General features: G+C 44.6%; 2 protein-coding genes across 4 annotated transcripts in view; one reads left to right on the top strand and one right to left on the bottom strand.

Moving 5' to 3' along the window:
- Positions 1-21,646, bottom strand: part of LOC136839107 (gigaxonin-like) — a 268,846-nt gene that overhangs the window by 243,246 nt on the left and 3,954 nt on the right. For all 3 annotated transcript variants that reach the window (XM_067104756.1, XM_067104754.1, XM_067104755.1), the window contains exon 2: positions 497-702. In XM_067104756.1, coding sequence (XP_066960857.1) covers positions 497-663 — 167 coding nt within the window. In that variant the 5' untranslated portion in view covers positions 664-702. The remainder of the gene's footprint in view (positions 1-496; positions 703-21,646) is intronic.
- LOC136839690 (tigger transposable element-derived protein 1-like) lies at positions 7,453-7,980 on the top strand. Its single transcript, XM_067106044.1, has one exon. It carries the CDS (start codon positions 7,453-7,455, stop codon positions 7,978-7,980), a length of 528 nt encoding a protein of 175 aa, XP_066962145.1.

Raw genomic sequence — 21,646 nt, forward strand, 5'->3', positions numbered from 1 at the left:
GGTTTGTACTAAAAAATATCAAGCACACGCAATATATACACACAAATACATGAAGATCCCACCAGGATAATAAAGAGCTCAACGACAATCAGGCAAAGAGATCTGAAAACACGTCTGCAATGCATGACGGCCGAAAGCAAACTGGAATGTTTACATCTGGACAGGCAGGTATTCCTGCATACCTGACGGTAGTTACTGCCTAACCACCTTGTTCAAGGGTTTAACAGCCGTGTCCAGCTTCGCCATAAGTAATCCCTCCTAATGTAAAGGACTGATGGTTTGTATATTGTGTGGGAACAATTAGGGGTTTTTGATGATACATACTTTGATAACTGAATAATAAATTTGAAATGCAGATAATGGTTCCCTGAAGGCCAATACAGGTACCACATTCATAACCTTAATAATTAGAATTTTGAGATCATTTCTATGGTTAGATCAATCATACAGCATTAATGAAACAGTAGCTTTGTTTTTGTACGAGTACATTACTTACTTAAAGTAAGGACATCCTGCAGCTAAAATTGCACGGCTAACCTTCACGTTTCCATCTAATAACTTAACACTTCCATCACACAAAACTTCTAATTTCCTGAGAGATGATAATTCTTTTAGAATTCTACTAGCATGCAAGCCACTTGTAGAATATTCTTGTCGACTCATGGTTTCTTGTGTGTCAAAACAAATACAAAACTGTCCTGCCTGCAATGCAAATAAAATAACCATTAAAAACTAAAGAAAATCATCAAAACATTTAAAATACACTGCATTCATACAAAGTAAAAATCATTGTCTTACTAGGGCCTATCACTTTGTTGGGTAGGGATTACCAACCAAGAGTTAACCACAGATTTTGATCCTCTGGGGGATGAAGATGGTCGTCTAGTAAAGTATTTTCCCAATCTCTCGAGTCAGTACAACATATTTTATTTTTTCTTTTCAGTGTTTGTACAATACTTTCATCTTTTCACACAATTTTGCAGTACAACACTTCCAGTGCCAAACCATTTGTGCCTTATAGAATACCTCCATATGTTTGCATTCCTTGTCAGGAATTTGTTAATAGGCTTCATACACAGTGGTTATAGCAGAAGCTTCAATAACTACCTTTTCAACAAGCTTCAATGACTAAACTATCTTGTAATAAAAGTTACTCCTATTACAAGACAAAGGTTTGTATATTTTGTTGGAACAAAAGCAATTTAAACAAAAATCAAAGTTTGTCCCAACAAACTATACAAACATATAAGTTGGAGGTTCACCTTAAAAAAAAATGACTGGCATTGTTCTGAGGATTCAAGAATACCAGTTTGTGAACCTATGCCAGTTACTCATCCAGTCTTTTCCTAATGACAAGACTGACAGAAGTCTATCACCACCTAGAAATTACATTTTTATAATAAAATAAAGTTTATTTATACTTACCAAGTAATTACATAGCTATAGTTTCCATGTGAATGGCAGCTTAGATTCAAAATTTTGCGGGTAGTGCTCAGTTGGTGAGCACTCCTGGGTGCCTGGAGCTTGTACTGGTGCCAGGTTGTAGCTGGTGTCAGGCGAGCTAGACACCAGGCATGTTAGGTATTCAGGAGCTGGACAGAGCTCCTGGAAGCCAAGGATGTCCGTTAAGCTCTAAGGGAGAAAGAACGGATCCAGGTCTTGGATGGATACTTGTTCTTGGCTAAAATCAAAGGAAAAAAATGAGGATAACACATCTCTTGCTTCCTAGCTGGGTATGAAAAGGGCTTGAGAGGTCTCTGAGAAGATGAAAGATCCAGGTCTCTCTGCTTAACCAGAGATAAGCATAGATCAGTACCTCTTCAAGGAAAGCGAGAGAACCTAGATCTCCTCAGAAACAAAGAGGTAATCTGCAGTAGGGTCAGAGGTGTCTAAAAAGAAGAGACGAAGAGTCAGAAACACCAGCTTTGGAAGATGACCACTAAGCCTGGGAGACGGAGGAAGAGGGTGACTTCTGAATCTTGTAATAGCCTCTGCAACAAGTCTTGAAGACTCTTCAGAAGACAATCCAACAGGACAGTTCAGCACCTGCCTAGGCAAGAGCGGACCACCCCTGTTAGTATCTCTGAAGCTAGGTTGTCTGAGAAGACACAGTTATGGTGAAAGATCTTGAAGAGTTCACCAACAACTATAAGTAACTAGAAACTCAGCCTGAGACTGTTCAGTGCTTCTTCCATCATGTAGAAAGTTCCCTGTGGAGGCAAACAGGTCCAAGGTTGGCTTGCTTCATACAATAAAGAGATTCTGACAACTCAGGGGATTGAAAGGCCATGATGGGAAGGACAAGCTTCTGACAGCACAGTATGTGCTTCGATGCTTAGTTCCTGAATAAATCAAATGACTAGAAGACTTGATTGATCTGTCAACAGAGGAAGAACTCTGCTGTTTGGTCAAGAGGGAATATTTTATCCAGCTTCCCTTCTTAATCAGATGTGTTTGACAGAGGTCTTATCCAAATAGACTACCATAGAGCTAGAGTCAAGCAGTACTAGAACCGTAAGAGAAACGCTTCAGCTCTCCAAAGCATAAGTGACGGTTCTGTTCTTCTTGAGGACCAAGTCCTGGACATCTTCACGGTTCTTCAAATGGACTCCTTTGACCTAGATCTGAGGTGCTGAGAAGAAGTCTAGAACTAAGCTCAGCAGAAGACGGAATTCCCTTGCACAAAGTCATGCTCCGACAGCCACCACTGGAAATCTGACTAAAGAAACCTGGGCTAAGAAACAACAAAGAGGTGTCCGAACACGTCTCCCATCCCAGTAAAGGTTACTGGCAAGAGCCTTCAAGCCCCTTTTCTTTGAAGATAATGAAGAAGTCGGTTGACATGTAAAGACTGAAGTAATACCCAGACAAAAGGGAAAGTCAAATGCAAGAAGCAGACTCCTGATTGGGAAGCACTGTCCCAAAAGGTGGAACTGAAAAACTCTCTGGAGTTCGGAGGGGATCTGGAAGAGTGCTCCTTGCATATCCAAGCTTCTGTTCAATCGCCCTGGAGAATGGGTGAAATAACTATCTGAATCATCTCCCTCTTGACTTTCATCTACTGTCTAAGAGAGAGAAATGAGAAACTGTGTTCACAGCCCATTGTCAGGAAATGAGTACAAGAAAAAGTGACGAGCGCTCCGAAACTAGTGTTGGAATGGCATCGTTTGGGAGCGATAGCCCATTGCAAATGAGTGAATTTCACAGTAGATGAGAGCACCAGAGATCTCCTTCTAGAGAATACAAAACAAGAGCAGAAAAAACTCTAAAACCATAACTGTTCAGATCCGTACATGACAGGGCACAGAAACAATCCAAGGTGCCGACCCTCTGACTCTGGGTACTCTGATACTGGACACTCGGACACTAGACTTCTGGTGGATAGTAACAGGCCCAACAAATTACTAAGTTGGTGCTGAATGGTCTCCAACGAAGCATAGGAGTGGACGAAACCGATGCAGAAAAGCAAAGAGGTAGCACCTGTAGTCCCGAGTGTGGTGTTAGATAACTGACAGCTGGCTTGAAACAGACAGGACGATGAGTGGACATAGGACACAGGTGGATGTGCAAACATGGGAGCTCAGACACTGGGCACTCGGACACAGACACTGGTGCTCGGATAGTAGTCCCTCGACCACTGTGCACTCGGACACTAGACACTCGGAGGCCACTAGGATACAAACGGACGCTGGGAACTTGGGCTCTCGGAAGTTGGGGGGTCAGAACTCGAGCACTCAGAACTCAGGTGCTTGGAACCTCGGAGGTTGGAAGTTGGGAGGTCGGAACTTGGGAGGTCGGAACTTGGGAGCTCGTAGCTAGGGAGTTCGGAACTCGGAACCTGGGAGCTCAGAACCTGGGAGCTCGGAACTTGGGCGCTCTCAATTTGGGCGCTCGGAAGTTGGGAACTTGGATTTTGGGCATTCAGAAGTTGGGAGCTCAGAACTCAGGAGCTCGGAACTCAGAACTCGAAACCTGGGAGCTCGGAATTCGGAACCTGGGGAACTCAGAACTCAGGAGCTCAGAACTCAGGCGCTCGGAACTTGGGCGCTCTCTGACTGTCCAGATTTGGAGAGCAATGATGTCAACTACTGATGCACCAAAACTGGGAGATATATCTTCACAACGGCTGACATAAATCCGAAAAAACGCCATTGGTGTCACTAGTCTACACTGTGATCTGTAACTAACCACACTGGGATCCCGAAAGAGTCAACAGAGCCTCTTGTCCACACTGGGATCCGTATCTTGTTCACACTGGGATCCGTAAACCAAAAAAACGCCATCAGCGCCACTACGGCCAAGGCAAGCACACCTTTATGGATGCCTTTTCAATGGCTATCCGTCGAGACCTGCGGACAACAGGCTTGACTGAGGGGTAGCTAGCCAGGGCAAAACCCTTTCAGACTCAAATGGACCAACAGTACAGTATGCTTCCTCCCAGGTTTGCAAGGGAGTTTGACAGGGACTGGGTTTATGAAATCTGATAGGGCCAGATAGTCACCTCCTCCACTGCACTTCCAACAAGACACCTTTCCAGTGGCTGTCTGCCGATACTTGGGACCACAACAGGCTCAACTGAGGGGGAAACTACCTGTGTGGAACCCCCCGATCTCCTTTGGACTTCCAGTCTGCCTCCTCCCAGGAATTGTGGGGAGTCTGACAGGGAACTTCTGTCTAGGAGCATCGGGGGACGTGTAGTCACCTCCTTCACTGCACTACACTTCAATATAACAAGGTTAACATCTGTTAACCAAGACACAAGACTGGCAAAGGTATGGAAAGGGAAGCAAGGGAGCCAGGTGCAGGAGCAAGAGGTAAGATGGCTAGTATGGGAGAATTGGCGCCAGGGCGCTAGTGCTGGTGTCGAGCACGACAGAGGGTACTGGGGGCGAAGCTGGTGCCTGAGATCGGTGCCAGCAAGCTAGTAGGTTTGTAGCATGAGCTGGTTCTCGGCTGTCACGAACCTCAACTTGTACCTGCCAACAAAAAACCCCAATTCTCTCCTTTCTACTTTCTGCCTAACACTTTCAGTTCTGCAAAGGAAGGTGTGACAGTTATGTCAAAAATTTATTTACTGGAGGGTTCTAGGAAGCATAGGTCCGGTAAATAAATCATAATTGCAAAAGTTACAGGCCTAATGAAATGGCAAAATACCCAAGAACCACTTTCAAGGCATTATTGGTGGCTTGCACGAAGCATATGGCCGATAAACAAATAAATTGCCAAAATTATGGCCTAATGTAAGATAATAATGCAATGTCGTAACATCTGAAAATTACTTTAAGGCAAAACCATTATCGGCATCTCGCCAGTAGCCTATGATCGGTAAACAGTTCATGAATTGCAAAAGCTTATGCCTAATGTAAAGGCGTAACATACACCAATTACTTTATAACAGAATGCTGTAATATATGATAATTACTTTTAAGGCAAAACTATTACCTACAGCTCTGCAGTAGACTAAGGCTGTAAAACAATTCATAAATTGCAAAGGATATGGCCTAATGAAAAGCCTAACATACACCAATTATTTCATAATGGAGTGCCTAGACTAATTTACTTTATAATGGAAAGTCGTAACACTTGAGAATTACTTTTAAAAGCAAAACTATCGGTGGCTCGCTAGTAGTTTATAGCCGGAAAACTATTCATAAATTGCCAAAGCTATAGCCTCATGAAAATGTGCAACATACAAGTTACTTTTATAATAGAATGTCGCAACACCTGAGAATTACTTTTAAGGCAAAACTATTATTGGCGCCACCAGAAGCCTGACCAGTAAACAAACCATAAATGCAAATGGCGTCGTCTACCGGCGGCTCGATGATGACTGAATCAATGTAAAACAAAATAAGAAAAATTCATCCTGAAAGATTTCAGCTTGAAGGCTACAATATACTCATTCCAATGGCTGATTTAAAGAATCCTCCATTGGAATCCGGTAAAATAACTGGAAAATAATGAAAATGCTTCCGCCAGACCAGGTGTTGTCACCAAGGATGCCAGGAAACCATGAGAATTTTTTACTAGGTCATTCCAATATTCCGTTAGTGGGACAGGCTGATCACCTACACAAACTATATTGAAGCACTACCCACGAAATTTTTAATCTAAGCTTCTGTTAAAGTGGAAACTATAGCTATGTAATTACTTGGTAAGTTACTTATATAAAACTTGTTTTCCGATAGCGTAGTCGCTTGCTTTGTCCTCAAAGAGCTTTAAAAGAAACTGACAGGTGGTGAAATGGCTTAAGCTCTTAAATTTTAATACCAACAACCCAAATGAAAAAAAAAATTCTGGTCCCGGGTTAAGCCACAAGTTTCCAACCCCATTCCTTATTCCAAATACCTCTTAGCTTTTGGTAACAAAAAACTAAACATGAACTTATGTTTTATGATACGGTTCTACAGTGACTTACGTATGCTGGATTTGGTTGCAGTATTGTCACATCTTCCCCCAGCAATAGTTAGCATACCCACCCGTTAGGAAGACCCCTGGTTTGCAGCTGTAGTGCCTATCATGTCATGACTAACCATACACCCTACTGACACACTGTGTAGTCGAATTTGTTTGACCTCGTGGCAATAATGTTTTAAGAATACTGCACTACCTCTGATGACCACCCTGTATATTCAGACTTCTTCGAAGGAGACATTTCTGAAAAAGGCCAACAACGTACTTACTTTCCTAATATCATGTGACCTAGGAAAGGAGTGTGGATTTGCCTTTTTAATGAGGGACACTTAAAATTATTCTCAGCCCTTGTGGTTTGTTTGTGCTAGGGTGTAGGAAAATAGGACCCTCTGGGATGTTTGCTGTGACCTCTCGGTAAACATTAAGTGCTTGAACTGGGGCATAATATCTTGTCTGCTAAATTGAGTTTTCTTATCAAAATACGAGGTTTCCTTCTCAAAAGGATTCTCATTCTTCGCCAGGAATGATGGGCCAGAGGACAATAATAACTGATGGTCAGCTGCCTGTGTGATCTATCGTCCCCATCTAAGGGAATCCAGTTCATCAATACGAGTCCCTGATGGTAGAGCAATCAAGAAGATTGCCATTTACAGCATGTGAGTTGGTTGTACTGGATCCACTGAATTGTGGGGTTGACAAAAGTCTAAGCACCTTATTCAAGGACCAAGTACAGTAAAACCCCGGTCCTCAACCGTACCAGAATTCGACATAATTGGATTTCGACGTGAAATGTCGAGTAAATTTTGTGTCGGAGCTCGAACAACAAACCGGAATCCGACCCGATGAATCATATGATGTTTGTAAACAAAAGTGTTTCAGTCAGCTGCCGCTAGTTGGCGTTGTTGGTGGCATCCTTCACACACATATTTAAAAGCATTTAAAGCCTACTCACGCTGCTGCTGTTGTTTGGAAAAGCACATGCTTGCACAGGTACATCATCAGTTTTTTTGTCTTTCTACACCATATTTTCGTCTAATCATGGGTCCCAAGCCAGCCATTGCTGATAAACAGAAGAGAGAGACAGTAAGAACTACAATAGAGCTTAAGATGGAGATTTTTGAGAAGTATGAAAGGGGCATTCGTGTGACTGATCTAGCATTAGAATTTAAGTTACCCAGGTCCATCATAAGCACATTTTTAAAGAACAAAGAGGCCATAAAAAGTGCCGGTGTTGCGAAGGGGGTTACAAGTTTGACGAAACAGAGGCCTCCCATAATAGATGAAAATGAAAAATTGTTATTGGTTTGGATAAATGAAAAACAGATTGCTGGGAATAGCGTATCAGAGGCTACGATTTGCGCAAAGGCTAAAAGTTTGCATGCTGACCTTATGAAGAACAAAGCTGGATCTAGTACTAGTACTGAGCATGAGTTTATGGCCAGTAGGGGATGGTTCGACAGGTTCAAGAAACGTAGTGGCATCCACAGTGTTGTAAGACATGGGGAGGCAGGGAGTTCTGATAAGAAAGATGCAGAAAAATATGTAAAAGTTTCAACTCATAGGTGATAATGGTTATGTGTCGAATTAGGTTTTCAACTGTGATGAGACAGGCCTCTTTTGGAAGAAAATGCCAAAGAGGACCTACAATACAAAAGAGGAGAAGAAATTGCCTGGCCATAAACCCATGAAAGATAGGCTAACTTTATTATTATGTGCGAAGGCTAGTGGAGATTTGAAAAGCAAGCCTCTGTTAGCCTACCACTCGGAAACCCCCAGAGTTTTTAAGAAACATAAAGTGCTGAAAAGTAAATTAAATATGATGTGGAAATCTAATGCTAAGGCCTGAGTAACAAGGCAAATTTTTCGAGAGTGGGTTTCTGAAATGTGTGCCCCCACTATCAAGAAATACCTTGAGGAGGAAGATTTGCCACTTAATGCACTCCTTGTCATGGATAATGCCCCTGCCCACCCTCCAGACACAGAATATGAGTTGGCTGACGAGTTCAGCTGGCTAAAGGTAAAGTTTTTGCTACCCAGAACTACCTCACTAATCCAGCCCATGGACCAGCAGATCATTGCTAACTTTAAAAAACTTTACACCAAGGTGCTGTTCCAAAGGTGTTTTGAAGTTACCAATGAAACCAGCCTAACTTTGACTGAATTCTGAAAGGAACATTTCCACATCCTCAGTTGTGTCAGGCTGTTAAACAAAGCATGGGCAGATGTTTCTAAGAAGACTCTAAGAGCAGCTTGGAGAAACCTTTGGCCTGACAGGGCTCCTCTTAGGGACTTTGAAGGTTTTGATGCCCCTAGTCAGCTTGGAGATGACCCTGAAGCTGAACCCCTTCCTCTGCCTGACCTAGATGTTGAGGAAATTGTCTCTGTGGCCAAGTCCATGGGCTTGGAGGTGAGTTCTGATGACATTGAGGAGCTGGTGGCAGAACACAACACAGAACTGACAACAGAGGAACTCCAGGAACTTCACAAGGAGTAGCAGAAGATTTTGGCTGAGGAGGTGTCTGGAGAGGAGGAGAGCAAGAAGGAGTCAGCTTCCAAAGAAATCAAGGAGATGCTTCTGCACTGGGAGAAATTCCAAGAATCCTTCGAAAAACATCACCACGACAAGGAATTAGTAAACCGGGCTATTGACTACGTTGACAATAATTTGGTCAACGTTTACAGAAAACAACTGAAGACATGGCAACAGCAGACAATGCTGTTCCAGTTTTTTTCTAAAGAAAGATGCCAGCCCAGTCCCAGTGTAAAGAGGCAAAGGGAAGAACAGCAACCAGATTTTATGGAAGGAGATTCCCCTTCCAACCAGTGACGCTCTCTCCATACCTCCTCTCCACATCCATCTCCACAGATCCAGAGCCTCATACTGTAGTGGTTAAAAACTTTTTTAATGTTTATAAATGACCTAGAGATACAGTGAATAATATTTATTCATGCAAGTTAAAGCAATGAAAGATGTCATATATATTGAGTTATACTAACAGTACATTTCATTTTGTGTTTAATCCACAGGTTACTGTACAGTACTGCACTTCATTGAATGAATGTCCCAGAGCCGTTCAGTGAGAGCTACTACTGTAATTCATGAGTGTCAAGGTATGGGCCATGCCGTATTAGTTGTTAAAAACATTTTAATGTGTTTATAAATGACTTAAAGATGCTTGTAAGATTAAGGATTTTGTGTATTACATATTACAGCTCATAACAGTAAATAATATTTCTACATTTCATTTTGTGTTTAATCCACAGATTACTGTACAGTGCACACTTCATGGAATGAAGTTCCTGAAGAAGTTCAGTGCTTGTGTGAGGGGCAACTGTACATTATTCATCAACATCAAAGTATGGATCAAACTGTAGCCTACTGGTCGTGAAAAAGTTTTTAATGTGTTTAGAAATGACTTAGAAATGCTTGTACAGTAAGATTAAGGATTTTTGTGTAGATTAGCCTGCAGCTCATAACAGAAATACAGTAACTAATATTTCTACATTTGGTTTTGTCTTTATTCCACAGGTTTACACTTCGTTGAATGAAGGTCCTGGAGAGGAGCAGCTGTGTAACATAGAGTGTACAGTAGTGTACAGTAAATTTAGATGTAGCAGTAGCAACGTGTAAACACTGTAGTGGAATTTCAATTTAAGTGTAGGGTAGTTAGCAGACGTGTACAGTATGATATGTACAGTAGTACAGTACCATACAGTACTGTACAGTACGTATAGTATTAATTACATAATGTCTTTAATATGTTTGTGCTAGTATTGAGGATTCCTTGTGTACAGTAGACTAGTTTTACTAATTATGTTAAGTAAATACAGTAATAAAATGAAAAATGAATTAATTTCTGGTTTTCTTGTTTATCCCTTTAATATTGCATTGTAACGGGTATACGAAGGTGGTAGGCCTCTCAAGATTTACTTCCTCTCTCCCTCAAAACTCTGTTTTTTTACCCCTTTAATATTGCATAGTATCGGGTACACGGAGGCAGTAGGCCTCTTAAGATTTTTTGTTGTCTATGTAGGGTTACTTCCTCTCTCCCTCAAAACTCCATTTTTTTACCCCTTTAATATTGCATAGTATTGGGTACACTGAGGTGGTAGGCCTCTTAAGATTTCGGTTTGAATGGTGTAGAGCAGAACAAAGAGCATTGGAGGTTGTCCACTACTATAGTGCCAAGTGTATGATGAAGCAAAACATTGCTGGCTATCTACAGTCAGACATTTGGATATTACTGTACATACATATACAGTATAGATGATGAAAATTTAGTACATACAGTACAGTATACATACACTATACGTTCGTAACTGTTAATTTGGAAACAAGTGTAATCTCTCAAATTACAGTACTGTACGTATACTGTACCCTAATAGATGAAAAAGTGTTTACATGGCAACCAGGGTCTCATGCTCAATTTTCTTTTAGACAGAGGCACACGTGTGCATTTCTGTAGCGAATGCAATGTTTACGTGTGCTGTTCGTTAGTGAACGCCTTCTTAAGGTTCTCGGTAAAGAAGAGGTTAGCCTGAGGTTAACTCGGAGATTCTGCTTACAAGGATATGGAAAAATACATGTTAGGGTATCATAACATTTATTGAAAGATGTTTTACAGTGATTTTGTACACCACAGTAGACTGTGAATGAAATTTCCCATGAATTAATACAGTACTGAACGTAAACAACGTTTATGTAACTAGTACCACGATACACCACACCAGGATGGCGCTTTGGTTTGTTTACACCAGCTCATGCCACAAGGTAAAAAGTAAGTATACCTTAGTTTTACCAGACTCCTGAGCTGATTAACAGCTCTCCTAGGGCTGGCCCCAAGGATTAGACTTATTTTATGTGGCTAAGAACCAATTGGTTACTTAGCAACGGGACCTACAGCTTATTGTGGAATCCGAACCACAGTAAAGCGAGAAATGAATTTCTATCACCAGAAATAAATTCCTCTAACTCTTCATCAGCCGACCGCGGGAATTGAACTCCGGCCCATCGAATGACAGTCTGAAGCTCAACTGACTCAGCCAGAGAAGGGCTATGCCACAAGGTGCCGAGTGCCGACATAAGTTAGGAAATTTTTCTTAATTTTATAACAGACTCTACAGTAATTCGGCTTATTTTTAATACTGTATTATTAATTTAATGTAATAATCAGGCTTGTTTTTCAATGTTATTATTATTAACAACAGTTTTTTGTGTACCCGTTACAGTACATTCGGGAGTGCTATAGGCTACCTAGCCTAGCCTATGGCGCTCGGTCTACCATCGGTCATATGGCCGCATTGGTCGTAGACCAATTTTTTTGATACAGTATGCATTTAAAAATGTAAAAAGTGCTTCTAATATGGTAATTATTTAACTCTGAACTTATTTAATTGTAATTTGTGTAGTGTTTTGTATAAAAAGGCAAGGTTGGGGTAGTGACTGGTGGTCAGGAACGGATTAATCCATTTTCAGTTATTTCTTATGGGAGAAATTGATTCGGAATTCGACAAAATCGAATCTCGATGCTCCCTTCGGGAGCGGGTCTTTATAGTGCAAATGACCAGAGAAGGGAGGTGACAATTTCTATACTAGAGTCAACTCCAAATCCATAAACCAAAGGTTCCATTAATGCTGCTTTATATGCCAAGGTTGTTGTAACAGCAAGGCATTTGTCTTCAAAAAGGTATATAAGAAAATTTAAAAGTGTTTACATAGAAATCTCAACTGGGCTCTCAGCATGGATATACTTTAACCATATTTTCCATAGGACTGGTACTGTTGGACAGATGATGTCCATGGTTTTTGCACTAGGTACCAAGCAATGTTGGGCAAGTAATTTTCATGGTAGACAATATTTAAAAAACCCACACTTGAAGGTCTTGGCACAGAAAGGAGGATGTGTAGACAACTTTCCCTCCTATTGTGTGGGATAGAACAGCGGAAGGTAGTGGAGCTGATCTCTTCGCCCATTATTGGAGTAATAGGAACCAATGCCTGTTTGGCCAATTTGGGGCTATTAAGTAAGCTGTTCCTTTGAAGGTTAGAAGCTTGCTCAAAACCTTTTGAAATCTGGGACAATTGAGGAAAAAGGTATATTGTCTTCCATTTGTTCCAGTCTTGTAGGAAGGCATCTCTTGCTGTTGCTTGACTGTCCAAGTTCAGAGACACATATACTGGAAGTTTGTGATTCTCATATGTGGAAAACAGGTCCACTTCCAGTTGTGGAAGCATGGTGGCTATTGTTTGAAAGGGGTGGTTGTCAACACCCACTCTGTTGAGACAATCGTCTTCCTTGATAAAGCGTCTGCTATTACATTGAGAGACCCTGTGACGTGAATTGCAGACAGGTGCCACTTCCTTGCTTGTGCCATCTGAAGGATGGCTAGTATTACCATATTGAGAGGAGGTAAACATGATCCTGACCTTTTGATACAGGAAATTGCAGTCATGTTGTCTAGAACCAACAAAATGTGTGTCTCTTTTGGAGGTTTGAGTTTTTTGAGAGACAAAAAGACAGCCATCAGCTCCAGGAAATTGATATGACAATTCCTCAGAGTAGCTGACCACCTCCCTGTCACCTGACATTCCTCCCAATGTCCTCCTCAACCTGTCAACGAGGCATCTGTATGTACTGTCACTCGTACAGATGCAGGAGTCAGGGTGACCTGTTTTGCCAGAGACCCCCTAACAGGTCCAAGGCCTAAGTATCTCTCCAAATTTTTTATTCTTTTAATGAGGTCAGTCTCACATCTTTTTTCTTGCATGTAATTGCCAGAATTTATTCACATTTTTTAGTTGCAATCTGAGTACTGGATCCATTACTGATGCGAACTGCAGCAGGCCCACTGTACGTTCTAATTGCTGTCTGGAAACTCTGGGCTGTGCAAGGAACATTTTGAGGTCTTTCCTTATTCTATTTTGAGCACTGATGGGGAGAGACAACTGTCTGTGAAGAGTATCCTACACAATCCCAGCCACTGAAAACTTCGCAGGAGATGCTGGATAACCGCCAGCCAATAGGCAACCCCCCACCATTGGCAGCAGCTGGAGGGGAAAGCTGCCCCTAGCCTTTCCCCTTCTTCTTTTTCACTTGCCCCTTTACCAGACTGGAAAGAGGGCTAAAAGGGGCGCAACTGCTCGCCCTTCCCGGAGGAAGAAGAAGGCTGAGTGTTCCTGCGGGAACCCTTCGTAGTCTGGGACTTCTTGGCGGTCAAGGAAGTGCTAGCTTGGCCTGAAGGCCAAGCCGCAGTGGAGTGCAAAGACCTGGAGGTCTTGGTCACTGCCTGGTGGACAAGGTGGTCGTTGTCTTCAGGCTGACGCCTGTCCACCGCAGCATCTACTAGTTCTCTAGGGAAGAGAGGGGCAGAACCCAGCATTGCCGACTCAGGACCAAAAGACCTGGCGAAATGAGAAAGGATGGCGTCTCTTCTCTTTAACACCAGGTTTGCCCACAGGTTTGCCATCTGGTGGGCAAGGTAAGAAATGGCTCTACCTCCAGACTGGCACAGCCTTCTAAAAGCGAAGTCCTCTCCAATAGCACCCGATGAGGCAGCCACTTTGGATACTGTGAATAACCACAGATCCAGCCAGGAGACTGCCTGGAGAGCCGCCACAGCGGTGGCTTCCAGGGTCGCTGCTTTTTGCTGAGAGAGGGAGATTCCTTCCGCAGTAAGCTGCTGCAGCAAGAGACCTGGGCCTAGACGCACCAGGTCCGGGTCAACTTGACTGGTCGGTAATGCCCTCTCTGAGGTTGTATAGAAGCGCTTCTGTCAAGGCAGAGGAGGAGGAGGAAGCAGCTTATCCGAACGGTTCAAACGAAGTGAATTATCTTGCCAAGAAACGAGATCATTCACTTGATTGAGAACTCCTTCAGCAAGTGTGGACCACGGCAGCCCCAACGAAACCTTGGGTTCCTTTTTTGGACCCCAGAAGGATTTGAGGTGCAAAGGTCAATCCACAGATGAGGCTGTAGTCCCTTCCCCAAGGTCATTCTGCTGACGGATCAGTGCAATGACATCTGCAAAAGTCCTATGCACTTCAAGGATGTCCGCATCCTGGGGGAGAGGACCCTCGAGTACTTCCAGGGTGTGGTCCTCCTGATCAACTCTCCTGGCAGGAGGGAGAACCTCGGCGGGCCCCTTGGATCCTTCCTGCACTATGCAGGCCTACGACCCAGTCAATCTGAGGACCAAGCCAGGCACATATGCCTTTGTAGTCGAACCCTGGGGAGAGGAGTCTCCAGAGTTCCTCCTGTCTGACTCGCCCCTCCTAGGGAAACCCCAGGAGGGTAAGGGGACAGGTGAGGAGGGTCGGGCACCCCCGCCAGTCCTGCTGGTTCCACCAGCAGGAGGAGCAAGCCGAGAGCAGTCATCAAACTTGGTCCAGGAGAGTGCTGAGAGTGCTTTCGCCTCAGCGAAGCGCTGTCCCGAGGAGAGCGCAGTGGTTCACGCGAGCCGAGGCAGGCACTTAACTCAACTGAGCCAGGCCAGTCACACGAACATGATTGGGGACTGGGTGGAGTTGAACGTGCAGCTGGCTGACGAGAACTTGCGCTGTCCTCTTAATGGGCCCCAGTCTTCTTCAAGGTCGGGAACTTGTGAGACAACTGTACAGGGGACCTCCTCTCTGTCTCGCCAGATGCTCGGGCTCGAGAGACTGAAGCAACTACCTGGAAACCTGGCTTGGCATTGGAGGCAGTGTCAGCAAGCGGAGCCGAGATACCTGCATGTCTTGGCTCCTTCTCCCATCCTGTGCCTGAATTGGTATGGAGAGCGGACTCTCCAGTACTGGTTCGGGATACCCGAGTCTCCTTAGAGGCCTGGGTATTCGGAGCGGCTCGCAAGTGAGCCCTTGACACAGTGCCGGCCTTTGAAGCGGACTTCTTAGGCTCGGCAACAGGTATGCAGACCAAGGTTTGCACGCTCGCAGCTCCCAAAATGCTAGACCCAGGGTCAATGATTCGGTTCCCTGACCTGAAGGACGGGAAGGGCCGACGAGAGATCCCACTGCTTCCCCTGTGGAGGGAGGCAGTCCCTTCGAAGTCCCAGGACGGGATTTTTTGGGGGGGAGAGACAGCCTTCTTCTTCTTCAGCCGACAAGGCTCTGAAGAAGGGAGGGAGGTAGCAGACGATGACGACAACGAAGAAGGAGATAATGACGACAAAGACGACACCTTCCTAGCCCTCTTCTTCGACTTCTTCGTCACCTTCTTCAGGATGGTGGTCAAGTTGCCCATCCAAGAGGGAGCAGCAAATATCACGGGAGCAGTCAGGATGACCATGGCAACGATTCACCAGCAGTGTAGGCAGCCAGTGCAGCCCAGGAGCCAGGAAAGCCAGGAGCAGTGACTGGGGCGACCGGAACAGCCTAGGCAGGTGGAGGAACCAGGATAGGCTGAGAGCCAGGGAAGCCAGGAGCCGCAACTGGGATAGCTGGGGCAGGTGGAGCAGTCAGGATACCCCAGGAGCCAGCAAAGCCAGGAATGGCAGGAGCAGGAACCATAAGATGAGGCACAGAAGAGGTCACCATCATGGAGGGTCATGGCTGGGACAGTGGGGCCACAGAGAAACCAGGAGGCAGAGGCACTGTGTGCTGAGATGCCGGCTTGGCAGTCACCTGGGTCTCTAGGTGAGATGAGAAAGTCACCAGCATCTTAGCAAAAGCTGTCATGGTCACAGAGCTGGTGGTAGTGTGGCGGAATTTTAACCCACAAACAAACAACACTCACCCTGATCTTCGGTTGCTGGAGATGGGTAAAGGTCCACGGTCGCCAATCACAACACACAGAAACCACAAAAACAAAATTTCAAACAAACCCTCCACCAACAACGAACGAAAAAAAAGAGACACATGCACCATCAATATCGGTACCGTATCCAAAACAAAAGCCAGACAAACTCCCGTTCACTTTCAAGGTTGGACCTCAACTGCCCAAAACTTCCCAAACCGAAAAACTCCCGACAGACCGACAGACAGACAGACAGCGCCAGAAAACGAACTCCAACAACCGAATCCACTCCACAACAACAATTACACTCGCTCTCTCTCTCTCTCTCTCTCTCACAAAACGTTGGGAAATGTTAAATAAAAACAAATTTCTTCATCCCTCTATATTTCTCCCCCTTTAGCATTTCCCAACCAACACCTTTCACACCCTTTCAAATCGCCTTCTTACGCAACACCCACGGATGCTCACTAGCAGGTCCTCTAGATCGCGTTCATGGGCACGCAATCATTCTCTCAGAATCATTCTCTCTTCTAGCAACATTCAAACTCACATCTTCTCCTCCATTCTCTCTCAGATTCACGCTATCTTCTTCACTATTACCACTCTCAATTTCATCCACAATCTCATCTATACCCTCTAACTCGTTCCCAAATACCTCCCCAATTCTTCAACTAACCCATCCCATTCGCTCATTGACCTTTCCAATTCTTGCAACGATTCATTCATGCTTTCAATCACTCGTCTATCACTGCTACGCTCTCTTACTCTTACACTTTCGCTCACCTCCAACCGCTCACTAACCCCTACACGTTCAGTCAACTCAGTTATATCAAACCCGCATATGCTATACGTTCTATCCATACCATCCCATTCATCCGTATTACACGCTTTATCACTCATTTTCACTTTGGCACTCACACCCCTATCACACAACTTACGACCATTCAGTTTACTTACGTTCTTCCCTTTCTTACGTTTTCTACCATACTCTATCAAAACAAATTGCTGATCCTCATGCAACAACCCCTCACGTACATGCATCACACGCACCGCTTGCATCCTGGAGGATCCACCCATTTGAACCCCTTCACACTCAGTTTCCCGAATTCGCTGTCACAGTCACCCTCTTTCGTCTACATACACTTGATACATGCCCTTCCATTCCCACATTCGACACACTTCGCTCTCGGTTCTGAACACATTCTCGCATAATGCCCATTCTTACCACAGTTGCCACATATTACATTCACTCGGGTACCCCTACAACCACTAGCAATATGACCCACCTGTCCGCACCTGTAGCATTTAACCCCCCTATCTTTCGTACACTCCCTTACCAAATGTCCAGTTTGCCCACACCCGAAACACGCTCCCAAACCCCACCTACACTCATTCTTTGTATGTCCTTCCTTTCCACATCTAAAACACTTCGCTCAACTTCCACTCACCGACATTCCCTTTGTACACTACTATCCCTAACCCGTCCAACCCGTTGTTCCCTTACAAACCCATCATTCATCCTCACTGGCACCTCCACATTACTTGCTCTTACACTCCTATCTATTACACTATCGCCATTCTCATTGGGCCCCCTCAACACTGCATCCCTAAAGCTTCCAAACTCTGGCACTCTCTCATCTACCCCAGCCCTTACACTTACACTTCTACTCTCTTTTATAACCCTGTCAAGCTCATAATCTTCTACAATTTCCAAAATTTCTCCCCAAGTCAACCTTTCATTCGTCCATCTTTTCTTCTCCTTCTGCTTCAAGTTCACAAATTCTCTAACTCCATCTGGCACTGTCCCTAACAACTTCCGTACTAACTCCTTACATTCATCTATCCCATCATCCCCAAACTTCTTCCTTGCCAACGTCTCCAGCCTACAAGCATATAGTGACAAGGTTTCCCCAGCTTTCATTCTTGCCTCATCAAATTCATTCTTCCTCTTATACTAACAATCGCTTTCATACGCCTCGCTTGCTCAACTAGTCTAGCTTTCACCTTGTCATACTCAACATCCCCACACTCATGATAACCCTATACATATCAAGTAAAAACCCAGTCAAATATTCTCCTAATTCTCGTGCCCACACTCTTACTTTCCCCATACTTATCCTGACAAAACCTTTCATACTCCCTAAAGAAATCATGCACATCCCTACTTCCATACTCATTATACCTTTCACACCGGGTACCTCCCTCACATACATAGCCTTTCTCACTTCTTTCTCACTTTCACTCTCACTTTCACTCTGTCCTTTCATACCCTCTTCCGAATACAAAGAGTCCACTTCTGCACTTACATTCATCTTACTCATTACACTCTTCTTCCCCTCTTTTTATCCACTTTTATCCACTCACCTCCATCCACCTCACTATCACTACTGCCTTCACCCTCTCCCTTCTTTCCTGCCTTTCCCACTTCCTTACCCTTCTTACCAGTTTCCTTTCCCTTTCCCTTCTTCCCTTTTTCTTCCCCTGACTTATCCTTACTTTCCCTCTGTTCCTTCCTTGCTTTTCATTCCCCTTTTCCTTACCCTGCCTCTCATTCCCTCGTTTCTTACTTCCTATTCCCATATCACTTTCATCACTCACGCTTCCATTCACTTCTTCCTCCTTTTCTTTCTCTCTTGCCCTTCACGCTTCCAGAGGACCTGCCTCCAACAGCCCCTTCTCCAAAAACACCCTTGAACATACCTTTCATCATTTCTTCCACACTTTTCATCATTCCTCTCCAACTTTTTATCCATCCTCTCTTCCATTCTCTCTTCTGACTCTTTCATCTCCCCTTTCATTTCTTCTTTTGCACTTCTTAGCATTCCCTCCACCTCCTCCAACTGACTCCTCAATCTCTCATTCTCACCCCTCAACCACGTATTCTCCTCTCTCAACCTTACCAGTTCCTCTTCCATCCTTCTCTTCAGTCACACTACCAGCCACCAACCTCAATTGCAGCTGCAATACCAGCTGCCCTACGTTAGGCGCCAAATATAATGTGGCGGAATTTCAAAACACAAAAACAGTACACAACACTCACCCTGGTCCTCGGTTGCTGGAAGATGGAGTAAAGCGTCCACGGTCGCCAACACAGCACACAAAACCACACAAACCAAACCAAAACAGAAAAACACACGACTCATGAACATACAGCAACAAGAACAGCACACTAACAAGGGAAAACAACAACTCTGCATCAGCACAAAAAAACTGTCCAAACCAAAAAAACAGACCAGCACTAGCTCTGACTCAAGACTCAAAAAAACTGCCTTCAAAACCGAAAAATCCTCACACACATATTCCACAGACAGACAGCGCCGTAAACAAACTAACGACCTCATCCCTCTTCCAACAACCGAAGCACTCACTTACGACAATTACACACTCTCTCTCTCTCTCTCTCTCAAAACGTTGGGAAATGCTAAATAAAAACAAATTTCTTCATCCCTCTATAGTAGCGGAGCCGCAGCGTGGGTTACCACCAGTCAGATGGGCAAGGACACCCTCCAGTGATGGGACGCCAGGGAGATCCAAGTGGAGCCAGGTAGAAGTCAAATCCGTAGCCTGCCCCCTGAGAGAAGCCTCTACCACCAAACCTGAAGAAAAAGTCAGGTCAAGGGGGGGGGGAGTCTCTACTCGCTCCAGGGGAGAAAAATTCCCCCCCAGGGCGAGGAGAGACCCCCAAGAAGAGGTCGCACTGATCGTCCGCCCAACCCTCCCTTGTTCATTCTACGCCTGACAAAGCAAGCGACGAAGATGAAGGGGAGTCCCCTCCAAAAGGAGAGGCAGCCAGAGGGGAAAGTTTGTCGGGAGAAAGAAACGATCCTGAAAGGTTAGCCACCAAGGGAGCCATCGGGGACATATAACCCTCAGCTGATGCCTTGGAAGGCTTCCTCCGGTACTGTTTCCTCCCCTCAAACTTCGCCCACTGCTCAGCCGACCAGGAGCAACAATGTGCACAAGCAGATAACCGTGAACACACGCGCCCTGCAAGAGGAGCGAAGGCTGTGCAGATCCACATCAATATTAGACCTAAAGCTACTGCGCTTCCTCCTGTCAACCCCAAGACACACACACTGGGGGAAGGTGGGCTTCCGAGGTTTATTTCCTTCATGGGCTTGCATACTGAGAACAAACAAAGCAATTGCTAGTGAGGAAAAAGAAAAGATCCCACATGGAAAACAGCTCAACAGCAGTCAGGGCAGTGAGCAAGAAACACGTCTGCACTGCATGATGGCCAGAAAGCAAATTGGAATGTTTACATTGGGCAGGCGGGACTCCTGCCTACTGGATGGTAGTTAACTGCCTAACCTTGTTCAAAAGTTCAACAGCCGTTTCCAGCTTCGCTGAAAGTAATTCCTAGTGTAAAGGACAGATGGTTTGTATATCATGTCGGAACAATCCCATTCTGAAGAAGTCTCAGGGACCATAGTTGGCAGGGAACAATATAGATTTAGGTTCAGGAATTTTTAAGGGTTTTTTCTTTATGACCACTGTAGTATTAAGGTAATAAATTTGGTTGAGGAAAGTAAAGTTTCATTTAATACCCTCCAAATCTGTTCCCATCATACTGTCCCAACTGTGTACAATAAAAAACCCCTACAAGGTCCTTCCATGAGCTGGGAATGAACATTCAGAACCGGACAAGAAAGAGGGTGAGGGATGACAAAGACTCTAAGGGTAGCAGAACCATATCTGACAGGCATCCACTACCCATACTTCCAATCCATGTTGCTGTCAAGCTTGCCCAACGGCTCGACAGGCACCACCCTCATAGGCAGCAACTGAGAACTACTGCATCCCTGGCATTCTACATCTAGGTACCTCTATGAGGAGTCGATTAAGTCTGGGACTTTCTCAGATCAAAGGGGAAGGGCCATCTTGACCCAAGGGTCAAATAACAGTGCTATGCAAAGACCTAAAGGTCTTAGACACTGCCTGGTAAACGAGCCGAAGCCTGTTCACTGCAGCCTCCCCCTCCCTCTAGCAAAGAGGGGGGGGGGGAAATCCAGAACCAGTCCATCCCCAAGTGTCAAAGCCAACTCAGCACTAAGAAACCTAGAGGTTTGAAGCAACAACGTGTTTCCCTCCCCCCACCCTCCCCCACAGGTTACTGTTTAGAGTAACAGTCTCGAGGGCTGCATTCTCCTTGGGTGTACAGAAGCCCGAGGAAAAAAATTATCTTGGCCAATGATAGACCCAAAGGTCAATCTTCAAGACTAACTGGAGTGTTGCTCTGGCAGTAAATTCCGGTGCCATTGTTCCCGTTTGTGATAAAGAGACTCCCTCCGCACAGACGCAATCTATAGACAGACCAGGACACAGACGAGTCAGGTCTGGGTCAACCTAAGACAGCAATGATCTCTCTGAGTGAACAAGATATTTCCTCTGGTGGCCTAAATGCCCGGGGAAGAACGGAGCAAGAAAACATATGGTCTCTTCCTCGGGATCATTAAAAAGGCGCATCATTCTAATGATCCCCATAGACCTCTCTAACTTCA

Source organism: Macrobrachium rosenbergii, chromosome 6, assembly GCF_040412425.1.
Source record: "Macrobrachium rosenbergii isolate ZJJX-2024 chromosome 6, ASM4041242v1, whole genome shotgun sequence".
Taxonomy (NCBI): Eukaryota; Metazoa; Arthropoda; class Malacostraca; order Decapoda; family Palaemonidae; genus Macrobrachium; species Macrobrachium rosenbergii.